The sequence below is a fragment of the Cryptomeria japonica genome, chromosome 3 (assembly GCF_030272615.1).
Source record: "Cryptomeria japonica chromosome 3, Sugi_1.0, whole genome shotgun sequence".
Classification (NCBI taxonomy): Eukaryota; Viridiplantae; Streptophyta; class Pinopsida; order Cupressales; family Cupressaceae; genus Cryptomeria; species Cryptomeria japonica.
This window is the reverse complement of record NC_081407.1, coordinates 210,092,878-210,111,800: the sequence shown is the minus strand read 5'-3', so window position 1 is coordinate 210,111,800 and position 18,923 is coordinate 210,092,878. Positions and strand designations below refer to the sequence as shown.

The following is an 18,923-nucleotide window of genomic DNA, read 5'->3' as shown; positions in this document are numbered from 1 at the left end:
CCAATCACTATTCCTCCAGTCAAATAGGTCCACATCAGCATGTCCAGATTCAATGTACCTGACTCACCAGTGATGGCACAAACTTCGATGTACCTACCCCTGTTTTCCTATTGGTTCTCAAATATTGAATGTAATTTTCTCATTGGCTAGGGGAGTTTGTTGTTACAAACCCTAATTAGGGTTTCCATCTTGTAATCCTAGCCATTGATTGTAAATTAATCAGAGCCATTGAATTGTAAAGAGCTCTCTATATAAAGCTCTGGCTCTTCATTTATAAAGGTTAATAGTGAATAGTTAGTTGATAGTTATAGTCAGTAGAATAGTCAGTAGCAGAAGAATAGTGAATAAAGTAGCAATTAGAGTAGAGTCGGAGAGGGCAAGAAATTGTTGCCTTGATTGTAAATGAACTCCATTTTCATTTAAGTTATGGTGAAATGTGTCGTTTCTTTGCAATATGCATGGCCTCTTGATGAATCTTCATTTTAGATGGTAAATAATTAGATTGAATGAAGGAAGTTACTGAATGCACTCGCGTGGAATCTGCCTAGTCCAAACCACTAGCCTCTTGCTGATTGTAAGGGCGCCCTGCGTGGTCAACTAACATAGAATGAGCTTAATCTCGAGTAGTTACGCGTCTATCATTCATGCATTAACTTGAATGGTGATCAATGTCAGATGGTGTAACGATTTGAACATATTCGAAGTATCCCTTAGAAGATTGCACTAAGTTGGTGTCGGATTGTTCAACCTTATGGTGAGGCCCAACCCAGTAGGACTCCACCTAGTTGTTCATCTATCTTCTCACATTCTAGGTCTTAGCTAAGTTATCGGTTCGGGTTCGGATTCAAGTATGGATTCACAAATCCGACCAAAAAAAAAAACTTGGGTGCAGGTACGGGTACGGGTACGGGTTCGTCCGTATATATATATATATATATATATCAGAGAAATGGGACTCGCCCAGACTTGGCGAGTCCGATTCCAAGTCAGGCCTGCCGAGTCCCACGGGCTCGGACTCGAACTCGCCGAGTTGGTGAGTTTGGCCCAAACTCGCCAAACTCGGCGAGTCCCGAGCCCTAGACTCGGCCGGCGTTGGCATAAGTTAAAACACAAAAAAAAATTAGTTTGCAAAGTTTTTTTAAAATCGTTTTTTAATGTTAATTGTCTTCTAGCCCTAAAAGTGACTTTCATTTCATTCAATTGCAAAAAAAGGAAGAGTAAAGTGAGTTGGGAAGAAAAACAAGGGTGCATAGAAGAAAAACCAGCAAGGAGGAAGCTCAAGTTTTCTTCAATTTGTCACATTGGAGCTGCATTGTGTTTCGATTTGGTGCATCAAGAGTTGGATAGGAAGAGTTTGCAGCTCATTTCAAGCTTGTTGTAAGAGGTAAGATTGTTTTTTTGAACATTATTTTGTTTCTTGTATGCAAAAATTCCATTTTCTATTCATTTATTTTGAAAGTTTTACATTTTCTTGGATGCAAGATCTTTTGTATGTTTGTAATTTGTATGTAGCATGTAGTATGTAGTTGTACTATGTAGGGTTGTATGTAGGGTTTGTAAATTTATTTTTTTTTAAAGTAGGGTTTGACAAACCCTACAATTTTTTTTAAAAAAAATTTACAAACCCTACTTTAGTTTTTTTGAATGTATGTATTAATTTTATTTTGTATTTGTAATTTTTTATTGCAGCAAACTTCACTTTATTATTTGCCTCAACTTCAAATTTCACAAAACTATCCTAAAATGTCTACTTCAGCTTCTAGACCCCCCATGAGAAAGGACCCTGCTTGGAAATATCATGAGGATTTTCTAGGGCAAGGAAAGGGGTAAACAAAATGTATGTTTTGCAAAACAATATTCCATTGAGGTATATATAGGCTGAAATACCATATTGCTGGTGTGCATGGACATGATGCCGAACCATGCCTAAAAGCAATCCCTAAGGCCATACGTGATTGTTATGTAATGGTTGAGGAGATTGAAAGAAAAAAGAAACAAAAGGAGGATTGAGCGGCCATTGGAAGAGAGATAGTTTTAGGAAGAGGGACACAGTTAGGTTGTGTTGGAGGCCCTTCTTCCTTACCTCCATATCGTCCCACTCAGTTTGCTACTGCTGGTGCTTCCGTTTCTGCTTCTGCTTCTATAAGTGGCAGTGCCACCACCACTTCTCATGCTCCTACCACTAGTAGTTGTAGTGGGAATGTTACCATTGGACCTAGGATTCGTAAATCTAGGTTGGATTCCTTCTTTGTGCCTCGCACTACTCCTGGGTCCCAACCGTTGCTTGAGGGCATGGGTTGGAACAAGGAGATCCATGATGCTACTAAAATGGCAGTTGGCAGGTTTTGGAGCTACAACTGTATTCCATTCTTTGTAGCCAGGTGAATGTTTTACTAACTTTTATGTTTGATAACTTTGATTGTTTTAATTTTTATACTTAACTTATCTCATTGAATTTTTATACTTAACTTATCTCATTGAGTTTCTTTGCAACAGGTCTCCTTATTGGCAACAAATGGTTGATGCCATTACCATATGCGGGGCGGAGTTCAAAGCCCCTAGTGAGAGTGATTTGAGGGGACCCATTTTGTCTCAAATGGTGGATGATGTGAAAAAGGATTTAGATGAACAACGCCACATATGGAGCACTAAAGGTTGCACCATCATGACTGATGGTTGGACGGATAGGAGAAATAGAACTCTCCTTAATTTTCTTGTTTCTTCTGCAGGTGATTGATTAATTTTAGTTTCATATAGTCTTTAATTTTTTATTTTTATCTAATGGTTTATTGAATGATCATTGACCTAGCTTTATTTTTTTATTTCAGGGGGCACCATTTTCATCAAGTCCATTGATGCCTCTGCCCATTGCAAGAATGCCACCTACCTATGTGAGCAGATAGAGGAGGTGATTGAAGATGTGGGTGAGGAGAACGTGGTACAGGTGGTGACCGACAATGCAGCAAATTATGTTGTTGTGGGTAAACTTTTGATTACAAACTAATTTTGTTTGCAAATTAATTACTATCTTGTAGTTTGTACCTCCATTAATTACAATTTACAATGCAACAAATTATGTTGCTGCAAGTAGACTATTGATGGAGAGGCACCCATCTATAGTTTGGACTCCATGTGCTGCTCATTGCATTGACCTCATGTTGGAGGATATTGGAAAAATCCCATGGGTCAAGAGATGTGTAGAAAGGGCAAGAAATGTCTACAGATTTGTATATAATCATTCATGGGTGTTGGCTCTTATGAGACAATACACAGAGCAGAAGGAGTTGCATCATCCAGGAATCATAAGATTTGCCACAAACTTCCTCACATTACAGTCCATGCTTAGGTCTAAGTCTGCCTTGAGATGTATGATTGTTGGTGAGGAGTGGTCTTCCTCATCCTATGCTACCACCCCTGCAGGGATAGAGATGGCAAACTGCATTTTTGATGAGCAAGGCTTTTGGGTCCCTTGTGATGAGATAGTGAAGGTAATTTTTTTATAAATTCTACAATTTAACTTCATGTTTTATAACTTATTATATGTATTCTCTTATTTGCTCATTTTTCTAAATTACACAATATTTTCAATTTTGCAGTTTGTTAAGCCCTTGGTGGTTTTGGTGCGAGTTGCGGATGGAGATAAGCCTGCAATGGGCTATATATATGAGGGCATGGATAGGGCGAAGGAGGCCATCAGATTCGTCTATGGAGCAGATGAGAGCAAGTATGGTCCCATTTGGGAGATCATTGATAGGAGATGGCATCATCAGCTTCATAGGCCCATCCATGCAGCAGCCTATTATCTGAATCCGGCATTCCCTTTTATCCCTTCTTTCAAGGCTGATGCAGAGGTCCTAATGGACTATATGCAATCATGAAGAAGATGGGACCTGCTAGTACTTCTCAGATAGACCTTTTTCAAGAGCTACAGATGTTCTCTGAAGCACAAGGGGAGACCTTCTCTCGTCCTGTCGCCAAAGACGGTAGGACAACTATGATGCCAGGTAAAAATAAATTGTTACGCTTAATTTTAGTTTTATTCAATACTATATTGTAACTTGTTAAATGAGTCCATGAGTGAGACTGATTTTATTTATTTTTCTCATTTCAAACTCAGATCATTGGTGGAACTTTTTTGGCCCAGAGACACCAAATGTTCAGAAGTTGGCCATTCACATCTTGAGCCAACCATGCAACGCATCAAGTTGTGAGCGCAATTGGAGTATTGGAGTATGTTTGAGCACATACACTCCAAGAGGCGCAATAGATTATCTGTGGAGAAGATGAATGATCTTGTCTTTGTTCACTACAACCTCCACCTGAGAATGAGAAAGAATGCAACAGTTGACATGTCTCCTATCATTCTAGATGAGGTTGATCTTGAAGCAGAGTGGGCCAATGAGAATCAGACAGCTCCTGGGACTCCTACAGCTGTATTTAGTAATGATGACATTGATTGGATCGACCAGGTAGATATAGAGGCTGAGGCTGTAGCCATGGCAGAGGAGGAGCAGAGAGCACAAGCAAAGACAGGAAATACTAAGACTCAGAGTGACACAGTTGTTCCTGATGTTGGTGAGCATGACACAGCCGTTCCTGATGTTGGTGAGCATGGCATGGTGTCACGGGGAGCGACTATGGTTGTTGAATCATCCAGGACCTACTTTAAACGCCTTTGCAGGGGGCCAGGGCGAGAGGGTGCACAGCCCTCTGAGCCATAGGCTTGTACACTTGTAGTTGTATTAAGTATTTACTATTTACCTTTGTTATTTGTATGAAACATTTGATGATGATCATATGATGACATGGATTTTTTATTTCATGAGTTTTGTAATATTGTATACATTTGACAATATTTATATATCTATGTTTGTTATTTTCTTCAGCTACAACTTGCATTTATGCTTATGTGATTGATGTATACTTGTGTATGTAATCAAATGAGCCGAGTTTAATGATGTTTTTGTGTCTTTAAGGTGTATTCAATAAAGGGTGTCTGAAACAAGTTTTAAATCTTTAAAAATCTCTAAATTTCTTGAGTTTTTCACTTTCCCGAGTCCAACCGAGTCTGACGCCGAGTCCGAGTCGGCCTTGCCGAGTCCGAGCCGAGTCCGAGTCCCGTTTCTTTTATATATATATGTATTAATTATATATATATATATATACCCATATATTATATATATGTTCAATATATACAATCCATACAAAAATAAAATATACAATGTGACTTTCCATACATAAATGATAAATGATAAATGATAAATCCATAATTATTAATTGCCAATGCCAATAAATATTCATATATCGCAAATGTAATCAGTAAACTAATAACTAAAGTCTAATATCATATTCATAATTTGCAAAAAAGATAATATTCAAGTTTCAAGTCTTTTTTAAAAAGTCATAAAGGGGCGAATTAGAGTTTTATTATTAAAAAACTATTTTAAAAAGTCTTTTTCTACTGGTTTTTTGACCCGTGGCCCTTTTTTTTGGAAACCACAGGCCTGGGTTCATGCGGGTCCTCCTGGGTTCACCCGAGTCCTCTTGGGTTCGACCTGGGTTCCACCAAGGTCCTTCCCAGGTGGCTGGGTTCGACCCGCAGGGAACCCGGCCACCTGGGAAGGACCCTGGTGGAACCCAAGTCGAACCCGGGGGAGGAACAGGACCGGGCAAGAACCAAAACCCGAACCCAAGCCAAAAGGGGAAGAACCGATAACTTAGGGTCTTAGAGTAGACTTTCTGAGCCCTTCACCTTTTGCTATTTCTTTATTATCCCGGTGAGTAGATAGGACTCAAGTTCCAGCAAATTAAACGTTCAGGCATACAAACATAAGTCCCCTTGTGATTCCAGCATAATCACATCATACCACAAGAGCTTATCCACACATAGAGACCCTACATATATGAACTTTGGAGTTATTTCGATTGATCCTTAGGCAAATCTTCAGCATTTGAATAACTTTGGTCAAGAGAGGATAAGATACCTTGGTATTTTATTCTGTGTTCGCATGTGCATGAAAAACACATCAACACAACCCCATTGTGGAAGCCCATAAAGAGTACAATTTCCATTTACCTTAAATAATAATGTTCATTTTTTACTCAAACCTTATGGCCAAGATCAATTGTAAAGTTAAAACTCACCAATTCACATACACCTAAAGCTCAATACAGATAACCATGCAAGGAGAGAATCCCTTAAGAGGCAAGGACCAGATGGACATTAAAACTCAAGTTGAATGCCAAAGCTAGAAGGCAATGTTGGTATGTGTCTATGCCAATGACAAATTCACTGGAAACAAATAACAGTACCCTCCACTATATAAATTCTAATGCACGATTCAATAAGTTTCTTAAGAGAATGTCCTAGGCTAGTGGAAGCAAGGACAAATATTGGGAGGAAACAAAACACTTCCCTAGTACCTCTCCTAAAACCTAACATCAATGAGCTTAGAGAGGTGAGACTATAGCTTGAGCTGTCTACAAAAAAACTGAATGGCATATTACATTGTATATAAGTATATTCAAGGCGCATAGCATCACACACACACACACAGTCCTAGTAGCATTTCTCAAAGGTATGTGATGTCTTGCTAATTTATCAACAGCTATGCGTGGACCAACTAAACCAATGGAAACTCTAATTCTATATATATGATACAATGAAAGGAGTTTTATCAGACTAAACGCCTCAAATCCCATATGCAATGTCTTACATCTAAGAGTAGTGGCCTTCTAAAGTGGAAGGTCCAAACATCACAAGCAATGATGATAAAAATTCTAAGTTACCGATTCTTCACTAAAACCCTTGGATCCTGATTCTGATTCTGCCCAGGTCCTGGTCCGAGCCTGATTCCCCTTGGATTCCTCCAGGGTCCTTCCCAGGTGGCTGGGTCCTCAGTGATTATTCATCATCTGTTGTGCCTAATTTTGGGGCAAATTAATAAAGTAGTGCTGGCTATAAACTGTACTATTTAAATTGCAATTTCATATACGCTGCAACCTTTTATAAGGGGTGTGATCTGACCTAAACTACTATTCAAATTGCAATTGTCATAAATACACAGCCTGTCATCATTGGTGCAATCTGATCTTTATTTCCATTTTTGTTGATTTCGTCATACTGTCATAAGGATGTGAAACTGCTATTATTGATTTCTTATTGGTCAACTGGTTATCACATTGATTAGTAATCAGGTCTGAGATCTTCCAAAAGTTATAGTGGCATTATTTATCACTACATTTTGCTGTCCTACTAACTTGATGACTGGATCTGGTATTGTCAATATTTTCTGAGGGTTTCAAGACCTAATTGAGCATCATTAATCAAATCAGTTGCTGCATCTATGCAATCCACTGTATGAGTGTTTATTTTGATTAAATTTCAGTCTGTCATAAACTAAATAAATAAATTCAAGATTACATTTTCTCTCAGCTGCTTTTATATCATTGGAGTTGATTTTATGTCATATATATAATATATGTATATTTATATATATATATATATATGTGTGTGTGTGTGTGTGTGTGTGTACGGATGTACCCGTACCCGTGCCCAATGAAATTCAAGATTACATTTTCTCTCAGCTGCTTTTATATCATTGGAGTTGATTTTATGCCATATATATAATATATGTATATATATATATGTGTGTGTGTGTGTGTGTGTACGGATGTACCCGTACCCGCACCCAATGAAATTTATTTTTTTTTCGGTAACTTACTAAAACTTGGATAGGGAGCCCACTAAATCTCTTTACAGACAACAATGCATATGCTACCATTCATAATAAATAGGGTATCTAAAAACAAATTGATTCACATTCCCCACCTCAAAGAAAGAACGAAGTCAAATAATCCTACCCTGCAAATAACATGGTGGACTGACCCTCAAATGTATGAGAGGTACCCTTGAGTTGTATAATTGAAGGCAGTAGAGATAATCACATTGGACGATGGTACCATGATTAAGTAGACGTGGCAAAGAGGTCAAGTGACTTGAATATGTTATAAATGTCTGCACTAAAATTTGCATGCTCACATCTGTGAAAATCAGCTTCACTGGTAAAATATCTTAGTTCATATTAACTGGTAAAGATTAAAATTTATAGAAATACAAAACACTGTAGAAATTAATGATATTAACTACCTCTATCTACCTAATACTGTAGATACATTAATGAAATCTAACAACCTAAGTTGACCATTAACAATATAAGAAATTATTATTCTAACACCCTCTCCCTTAATGGTCAATCTATCAAAAACACCAAGTTGCCCCCTAAATTTTACAAATTTATCCGGACTCAGAGACTTGGTGAGAATATCTGCAGTCTGATCCGTTGTCGGAACATACTGCAACTAAACTGATATGTCTTCTATCAGCTTGCGGATGTAGTGACAATGAAGTTCGACGTGCTTGGTACGTTCATGGAAGACTGGATTTTTGGCCAAATTGAGCACCCCTTGATTATCGATATACAAGGGAGAAGGACCTATCTGTAGCATCTGCATGTCAGAGAGCATCCTTCAGAGCCAAACTGCCTCACATGCGGCCTTGATTGTTCCCCGGTATTCAGCTTCGATCGAGGAAAGAGCCATGGCTTGTTGCTTCTTGCTGCTCCAAGTGACGGCACCAATACCCAAACTGAATACATACCTAGAAGTGGATTTTCTATCATCCACCGATCATGCCCAATCTGAGTCAGTATAACCAATCAGCTTTGGATCATTGCACCTAGTATACAGAATGCCATAGTCTGAAGTGCCTTTCACATATCGTAACACTCGCTTTGCTGCAATCCAATGATCATCTTTTGGAGCTGTCCTGAAGCAAGAGATGTAGCTGACAGCGAAACTGATGTCAGGTCTAGTGGCAGTGAGATAAATGAGGCTGCCTACTAGCTGTCAAAATTTGTTTCATCTACTGCAGGTGAATCAGACTTGGCTGATAACTTCAGCCCTTTCTCCATAGGTGTGGAAGCAGGTTTGCAATCCAGCATTCGAAACTTACCCAGCAAACTGCGAGCATACTTGGACTGTGAAATAAAGATACTATCATCAGTCTACCACACTTTGACACCTAAGCAATAATGGAGAAGCCCCAAATCTGTCATGTCAAAAGCTTGGCACAAGTCCTGTTTGATTGCGGCAATCAAATGTGTTGAATTTCCAGTAATGATCAAGTCATCCACGTAGACAACAAGAAAAAGGATCTCATCCCCGGAAAGTTTGACGTACAGATTAGTGTCAGAGGGACTGCATTGAAAACCATGGTCAACCAAATACTAATCAATCTTGAAGTACCAAGCCGAAGGGACTTGCTTTACGCCATAGAGGGCTTTTACCAATCTACAAACCTGATGTTCCTTACCAGGAACCTTGAAGCCAGGGGGTTGAGTCATATAAACTTCTTCCTGCAACTCACCGTTGAGGAATGCACTATTAACATCCATTTGGTGAAGTTTCCATCCAAACTGAGTTGCAATGGCGAGAAGAAGACGAATGGTACTCATCTTGGCAGTAGGAGCAAAAGTCTCCTCATAGTCAATGCCCTCCCGCTGTGTAAAACCCCGAGCAACCAATCTGGCCTTGTACTTATCCAAAGTACCATTTGCATGATACTTGACTTTGTAAACCCATTTACAGTTGATAGGTTTCTTCCCAAGAGGCAAATCAGAAAGAATCCAAGTGTGATTCTTCAGAAGACTATGGTATTCGGTCTCCATAGCCTTTTCCCACTCAGGAATGCCTTTAGCCTCGGAATATGTCTGGGGCTCATGGATGTTGTGAATGTTGGCCATAAGTGCAAAGTTGACTGTATTCTGTTGCTTTCTCTTTCTACGAGCGGATCTGCCCTCAATAAGCTCATCATCATGAAGATCTTCGATAGTCTTGGCCCACCACTTAGGCCTGAGGGTAGAAGTACCAACATCTGGCATTGGAGGAACAACATCCCCAGGAGTTTCAAGAACAAAGTCATCTGGATGGAAATCCCGTGACGAATCAGGTGGTGTTGGATCAATAGATTCCTAATCTACAAAGTCAGAACGCTTTGAAGCCCTCCCATCATGGGAACCAAGAGGAAGAGGAACACCAACATCAGAAGCCTTCATAGACGGAGTCACAGGACTAAGAGTAGTAGAAGGCATGAATGGACCAGTAGTCTCATCAACCACAACATCACGACTGAAGATGAGACGATCTGTCTCCACATCAATCAACCTGTAGGCCTTGTGGTTGTCGTTGTAACCAGTAAACATAAGTGTTTGGCTCTTTGAATCCAGCTTAGCACGCTTGGCGTCTGGAATCCATACATGAGCTATAGAACCGAAGACTTTCAAATGGCCCATTTTGGCTTGCGTCCTGACCAGGCTTCTTCAGGAGTCATCTTCTTAACGAGATGTGTAGGTGACCGATTTAGTAGATAGACTGCAGTGTAAATTGCTTCAGCCCAGTATTTCTTAGGAACATTTCTATGTTCTATCATAGAACGAGCCATTTCAGTAATGGTGTGATTTCTACGTTCAACTACACCATTCTGCTGAGGAGTGTATGGTGTGGTGAGTTGTCATTTAATGCCATGTGTAGCACAAAATGTAGAGAAGTCATTGGAACAAAACTCCCCCCCCATTATCTGAGCTTAGAGTGACAATCTAAGAACCGGATTCTTTCTCAACTAAGGCCTTAAACTGCTGAAATGTACTGAACACATCTGATTTATTTTTCAGAAAATACACCCACATTTTACGATTGAAATCGTCAACAAATAACAAGAAGTACCAGCAACCAGTAACAGATGGAGTGTTCATTGGCCCACATACATCAACGTGAACCAATTGAAGGACCTTGGAGGCTCGCCAAGAATCACCATCCGAGAATGGTGTCCAATGTTGCTTCCCAGCTTGACAGGCTGCACAAACTCCAAGATTTTGAGGTTGGATCTTAGATAGACCAGCAACCAAACGCTCCCGATGTAACTGAGAGAGATAGTGCACGTTTAAGTGCCCATAACGCTGATGCCAAAGTGTTCTGATGGATGTACTCCTAGCAACCAAAGCATGCTCTTGAGAATCAACGGAATCAACAAGTCTATACAAACCATGATCTTCAAGTCCCATAGCGATTGTAGTACGAGTCTCCCTATCAATGATGTTGCAGATGGACAAACTAAAGACAACATCTAATTGAGGAGAATGCCTCATGATCTGACTGACTGAGAGGAGATTATGTTCCATGCCTGGAACATAGTAGACATCAAGAAAAATTAAATGTCTACCTCCTAAGTGAATCTGGACAGTGCCCTTACCAACAACTGTGTACTCTTCTCCTCCTTCAAAGATTATTGAATCCGAAAATGGTTAAAATTTCGTGAACCAATCTCGACGATGAGTAAAATACCGCGAAGCTCCTGAATCAATATACCAGGCAGAAGAGTGTACTAGATTTGTTGTTCTCTTGGCCATAAAAGCATAGAAAGCAAATTCTTTATGCTCGAAGTGTTCGGCAACATTTGCTTTCTATTGAGACCCTCCCTGCTTCTTTTTTTCAAAAGCCAAACGAATTCGACACTCAGCCTTCATGTGACCAAACTTATGACAATAATTGCACTGAACGTTCTTCTTCTTCTTCTTGTCCTGAGGAGAACCAGAGCCTTTCGGCTGAGAAGATTGAGCCTTCCTTTTGTTCTTAGCAGAAGATTTGGCAAAGAACGCTTGCTCGGTGGAGGGAGAACCGGTATTGCTTCCAAATTGTTGTTGCCACCGATCTTGCTGTAAAAGCTTGTTACAAAGATCGGAAAACTTCAAATCGACGTCAATGGAAGTGATATTGAGTGTTTCGATGAAATGCTCATACGAGCGTGGGAGACTCTTCAGAGTAATGACCACCATATCTTCTTCCTCCATTTTTCGACCAGTAGCTTCCAGCTGATCACGAATATCCTTGATCTTTGCCAGATGCTCCTGAAGAAATGTTTTCTCATCCATCATGATCGTGAAGAGCATATTCTTAAGAAAGAACGCTTTGCTCTTGTCAAAGGTTTCATGAAGAATGTTCAAATGATCACATATTTCCTTCGCAGTTTTGTCGGACAGTACCTGAGGTAGCTGCTCATTGGTAACAGAGTTTGATGAGCATGACGGCTTCTCGGTTGCGCTCATCCCATTTGTCCTGATCTTTTCCGACAGTGTTTGGATGTTGAGACATGCCTAGAACAACTGCATCAAGACATCGGTACTCAAAAATTGTCAACATACGTTGCTTCCAGTTGTTGTAGTTGCGGCCATTGAGCTTCTGGCTACTTTTAAGCATAATGTTCGTCAGTGATGTCATCACGTACCCCAAGGTCGAACTGGTGAATGCACGAAAACCAGAGGGTTTTTAGAAACAAATTCTGCAAGTCAAATTCAAAGGCAAAAATTGAAACCCTAGCACGGTTTTTGAGGAGGAAATTTTTTGGAAGACTCGAAAACATCTGATCACAACCCAATTCAGTTCTCGAAAAACCCACAAAGATTCTACAAATAAAAAAATTATGAGTTGAAACGAAGGAGATAATCTCAAAACCCTAGCACAGTTTTCGAGGTAAAATTTTCGACTAACCCAAAAAAATCCGACGAAGACACAGAAATCCTTGCGAAAAACCCAAAAAGAATCTGCAATAGAATAAATTTTCTCAAAATGAAGGGTCAAATCCACGAGCTCGAAAACGATTGGAGATAAGACGATCAGTGTCTACATCAATCAACCGATAAGCCTTGTGGTTGTCATTGTACCCTGCATAAGTTTCTGAATCTTGGAATCCACCTTGGAGCACTTGGCATCTAGAATCCAAACATATGCTAAAGAGCAAAAGACTATCAGATGACAAATCCTAGGTTTGTGACCAATCCAAGCTTCCTTGGGAGTCTTCCCCTTAACAGCCTATGTGGGAGACTGATTAAGGAGATACACTGCGGTGTATACTACTTCTGCCCAATATTTCTTGGGAACATTCCTGTGTTCCAACATTGACGTACCCATTTCAGTTATAGTGCGGCTACGACGTTCTACAATGTCGTTCTGCTGAGGAGTGTAAGGTGTGGTTAACTAGCATTTGATGCCATGAGTATCACAGAAGTTGGAGAAAGCGGTAGAACAAAACTCCCCCCCATTATCTAACCTAAGAGTGACTATGAGACAACCAAACTCTTTCTCTACTAAGGCCTTAAACTTCTAAAATACAATAAACTCATCTGATTTCTGTCTAAGAAAGTACACCCACATTTTACGACTTGAATAATCAACAAAAAGCAAGAAATACCTGGAACCAATAATAGAAGGTTTATTCATTGGACCACATATATCAACATGAACCAGCTGCAATACCTTTGAGGCTCGTCATGAGTCACCATCCTTGAATGGTGTCCTATGCTACTTCCCAGCCCAACAAGCTCCACAAACTCGGCAATTCTGAGACTAAATCTTAGGTAAGCCAAGAACTAGATCCTCCTGAACAAGTTGAGCAAGATAATGAATGTTCAGGTGACCGTATCACTGATGCCAGAGACTGCCGATTGAAGATGATTTAGCTGCAAAAGCGTGCTTGAGAGAATCACCCATATCCACAAGTCTGTATAAACCATGATCCTCGCTGCCAATAGCCACAATAGTTTGAGTCGCATTATCAACAATCGAACACTTGTGTGAACTGAATATCACATCAAGCTGAGGAAAGTGCTGCATAATCTAGCTCACGAAGAGAAGATTTAGTTCCATGCTAGGAACATAGTATACATTGAGAAATATGAGATTCCTCCCACTAGACTGTATCTGAACGTTGCCCTTGCCGACAATAGTATACTCTTCACCTCCTCCAAAAATGAATGAATCGGTGAAAGGTGAGAAGTCTATGAACCAATCATGCCGATGAGTGAAGTGTTGAGATGCACTGGAGTCTATATACCAAGCAGAAGATTTCACATGATCTGCAAGATGTTTCGCCATGAAAGTGTAGAATGTGGATTATTTCTGCTCTAAGTGCTTGGCGGCATTGGTCTTAGGTTGAGACCCTCTCTGCTTTTTCTATTTGAAAGCTATCCAATTCCGACGGTCCTTTACCAAGTGACCAAATTTTTGGCAGTAGTTACATTGAAATTTCTTCTTCTTAGAGTTGTCCTGAGACTGATTGGGGCCTTTTTGCTTAGATGACTGAGATTTGCCTTTATCCTTGTGAAAGGATTTCACTAGAAAGGCTTGTTTTGTGGAGGACGAAGTGGCACTGCTACCAAATTGTTGTTTCCAATCGTCCTGCTACAGAAGTTTGGTGCACAATTCTAGAAACTTTAAGTCAACATTGGTTGTAATAGTGTTGAGCATTTCTATGAAGTGCTCATAGGATTTAGGTAGACTCTTCAAGGTGATTACTACCATATCCTCTTCCTCCATTTTTCAACCAATTGCTTCCACCTAATCCCGAATGTCCTTAATCTTTGTCAAATGCTCCTGTAAGGACATACAATCATCCATCATGATAGAAAATAGTTGGTTCTTCAAGAAGAACACATGACTCTTGTTCGATGTCTAATGGAGATCCTTCAGAATAGTCCAGATCTCTGCAATTGTCTTGCCGAATGGCACTTGATCAGTTGATCATCAGTACCTGAAAATTTGATAAGCATGACCACTTCTCAATTGCACTCGTCAAACTTATCCCGATCTTGTCCAGCTGTAGTAGGACAAGTCTCTTTACCCAAAACGAGATCATCGAAACGACAATATTCAAAGATTGTCATCATCCTCTGCTTCCATGTGTTGTAATTTTTGTCGTTGAATCGTTGACTACCTTCCAACATTATGTTGGTCAAAGATGCTATCATGCATGCAATCTGAGGCATGGAAAACAAGAAACTCTAAAGAGGCAAAAAATTGATTACGGAACTCGACGCAAGATCCCAATGCAGAAATTGAAGCAAATTCAGGTACAAACTTTGAGAAGTACGACTGACACAAGTCTCAAGGTACGAATTTTTGATAGACCTAGAAAATTCTGAAGAAGAATTTATTCCTACTAAAAAATATGAGGATTTTATAAAAACCCTATGTCAAATCTGTAACACCCAAAAAATTTGTCGAATCACATAGAGAAGGCATGAAATTTGTCTCTGAAAGGACCGTGAAAGCTTCACATGAAGAGCAAGGATAAACCCACACAAACCCAGAAAATAAATCTGCAAAAGAATCTGATGGGAGCACAAGAGAAGGTGTGAAAAATCATGGAAAATGCAAGGTCGAAAATTAAAAGACGTCGAAACACACAGGAAAAATAGTGTAGAAAAAAAAGGTGCCAAAGGTTGCAGAGTTGTGACAAATCGTGTCACGTCAAGAAAGGATCCGTGGCAAAAAAAAATAAGACCCATCCGTCGCATGTTGAAAAACCCGCGAAAATCCACCAAAAACAAACCAAAAAAAAAACGCGAAATATTTTGCATTGAGTTTGCAGGCCGAGAAGGCACGAACAGCAAAGGTCACATGGCTGGAACAAACGTGAACAGAAGATCGCAAAATTCGATGAGCAGAGATGAAAAAAAATCGCTTGAGTAGGTCATGACCATGAACAAAGAAAAAGAACCTGCCGAAATCTTGCAGAAAAATATTTTCAGAAAGCTTTGCTAGAAAAGAAAAAATGTTTTTCAAAAAAAAACGAAACAATCGTAAAATAGAAACTAACTAAAATGTACATTATGTTACAATATTGACCATTAATAATAATTAATAAAGATATTATTCTAATATTTTTTTAATAATAGTCCCCTACTATCCCCTAAAAAAATGGCCTCCTTGTCGTCCCCATCCTAGAAACTTGGAGTAACATAGGTTAGGATTGTTTTGTACAAGAATATGCCTTTGTGGGAACATTAAGTGAGTGGAAACTAAACTAGTCCATTTCAGATCATTTATTGTCTTACCTAGAAAAACCTCCCTGGCTTGTGATAATATCCATCTTAGCAACAACTGAAAATGTCTTAGTAAGTAGACAAGACTTTTGGTTTTCCACTTAAACATCTAAAGTGAGCTCTTCTTCTACACCTGATTGCAACTAGATTCATACTACGGAAAGAGAAACCAACTTTAAAGTGTCAATCTTCACAAGGTGGTTATACTCTTTAACCCTAACATCCCCTTTCACTTGTTTGTCATAAGTTTCTTACATGCGTCCATGACTTTGCAAAAGAGCAAAGTTGGCTTGTTGCTTCTGTCTTCAAGTTGTTCAAGCATTCAGAACACCACCTACATCACAACTTGCAGCCTCTATGATCTTCAACTCTTCACAGCCCATTCAATACAAAGAAACTCAAAAACAAGTAGTCTCAAGTTACAAGCATTAATTCTTGAAGTGACATTTAGAACCCTTTTCTCATTGTCAAAACATCTAAAATAGTTGAGCAAGGTAAAGGTAAAACATTATATAAAGAATTATCAAATGCTACACCTATGATCTTTAATCATATCATTATATTAGTCAGACCCCTATATTATCTCTCATTTTGTGTTACTCCTTACACTTCCAGGGTGCGCACCACTAAATTAGCCTTAAAAAAATCAGTAATAATAACCTGTGCATTCAATATGTGATTATTATAGAAGGTGCATACTCTGTTGTGATTTTTTTTTCATTTTCTACATACTGCTATTTTCTAATATTATCAAGCATGACTTAGAAACATCAAAGTGAAATCCTATATCAGTTATAATTCATCTCAAAACTGCAGGAGCTTACTAAGTGAAAAATAAATTTGGAATAGAAACAGACTCCATGTGACCTTACAAGGTATTGCATTCTGCAAATATATCTTCAGACCACGGAACCCTTGGTGAATTAACATTACATACTAAGGTTTGAATAAAGAAAGTTCAACCCTTAAGAGCAAGCATGAAGAGGCACCCCTCCACTTATCCTGTTTCTTGTCTTTGTTGCATTCAGCATTCTGAACAACAAAAATACCCCTATATCCAAGCACCAACCACAATGGGCCAGTAAATCTCTGATATGAAGCATTTTACTATACCGAAGACAAAAAGCTTACAAACTGCTTTATAAGTAATAAATCGTTTGAAGCAGGTCATTTTCAGGACATTTGAACTAAGAGGTCTAATACTCTAACTAAACAATGATAAAAAAAACAAGTTAAAGATAGAAAACATCTTTACCTGCAAATAATATGCATGCTCCCATACATCTATTCCTAGTAGTGGAAGCAAACCCTTTGTCACCAGTGGGTCCTGAACAATCAGCAAACCAGAAGCAGAAATATAAAAACTAAATTCAAAAACAAGCAAAAAAATATAACATATTGACCATGCATCATGAGAAAACCTAGAGAGCTATTCTTGAATCTTCTTAAGCACAACACAATTATAAAGAGAAAATAGCAACGTGTATTCCATAATCACAAAGTAGACTTTAAAAATATATGTGGAACTAAATTTACAGCAAATTATAGAATTCTAAAGAACAGAACGTAAAAACAAACGCACAATAAGTATATAAGAAAAAGAAAAAAGCAAGATCTGCATTTATCTCACATGGGAGAGGAAATCCTAATAAAATGGGGTATCTTAAGGGGTATGTATATTTAAATTATTAAAATATCAAAATATGGTTTAATAAAATCAACAGTATATTGTCATTATAATGTGCCCAACAATGATAATCACATCTAAAATATGAGAAAGAAAAATTATATTAAGGTAAAGTTCAATCAATTATAAAGAGAAGCACTTGGGTAGAAAAACTAGGTTATAAAAAGTGACTAAACACAAAGAACAAAAGGAAGGTGAACAAATACAGGAGGGAGTGAACCTAAATAGGCTAACACCTAGGCCATTAAACAGAATAAAAGTACAAATAACCCTACAAGGAAAAGGACCTTTGGAAAATATGGAGCTGATGATTATCAAATAGAAGACCATGAAACAGCCTTGCAATGGAAGGACCCCTCTAGGAAACATGCTGTTGATGCAGGTAAAGAAGACAACCATGAAAAGTCAAAATTATTACATGTCTACAATGACGCTTGGCCAGATCCACCAACAACATCATCGTTATCACAGCGAAAGAACGCAGACAAGATCTGAGAATGTTCATAAAGGAACATTGGGACAAGGAACCTAACTGAACAATCCTAGGAAAAACCAAGTGTTGGTCTTAGAGCTTTTCTTAACATCCAAGAATGATAAACCACTATTGGCAGTGTTAACATCCAAGAATGAAAAACCACTACTGGCAGAGAAAAAACTAGTAATACATGTTTGTCTACATGACTAGTACTACAAATAAGTGGAATGCCCTTGACAACAAATCAAAGCAGACAATTCTCCCTACAATGAGGCTACAGGGCCTAAGATGCTATGGTACTAATGCCAAAGAGGAACACTGTCTCATTGATATGTCTCTCTCAAGGCATATATCAATTGTACCTTGGCAACTTGTAATCCCTACAACTAGGAAGGAAAGCTGAAAGAAAGAATGAATCAGCCCAATAGCTCTATGGGCCTTCAATAAGAATCTAGGTCAAGTACCTCTAATAAGGGTATCGGAAAAAGGTGGGTAGAGAACCACTCACACCTCTATCCATAGAATGGTATCTCACCTAAACCTCGTTGTGTACACGATACCAAGAAATAAAGTGCTCCTTAATCTAAAACTAGAAGAGGAAGCAAAGATGACTTGAATGTAACATCAAGTATTGGAAAATATGGCTAAAGAACCACTAACATCCATGTACACAAAATGGTATCTCACTTGAATCTCATAATATATAGGATAACAAGAAATTAAATGTTCCTTAATCTCAAACTCTACAAGGAAGCAATAATGACTTAATGTATCGATTATTTTTTATGAGTATTCTCTTACAATTCTATTAGTAACCTCCTTCGAG

General features: G+C 38.8%; 1 protein-coding gene across 4 annotated transcripts in view; it reads right to left on the bottom strand.

Moving 5' to 3' along the window:
- Positions 1-18,923, bottom strand: part of LOC131074562 (superoxide dismutase [Mn], mitochondrial) — a 77,029-nt gene that overhangs the window by 5,911 nt on the left and 52,195 nt on the right. For 2 of the 4 annotated variants that reach the window (XM_058011199.2, XM_058011200.2), the window contains one exon: positions 17,191-17,262. The exons of 1 other annotated variant lie outside the window; for it this stretch is intronic. In XM_058011199.2, the coding sequence (XP_057867182.2) occupies positions 17,191-17,262 (72 nt within the window). Of the gene's footprint in view, positions 1-16,833; positions 16,987-17,190; positions 17,263-18,923 lie in introns of those variants that run through there. One more of the 4 variants, XM_059218183.1, reaches the window with a different exon arrangement.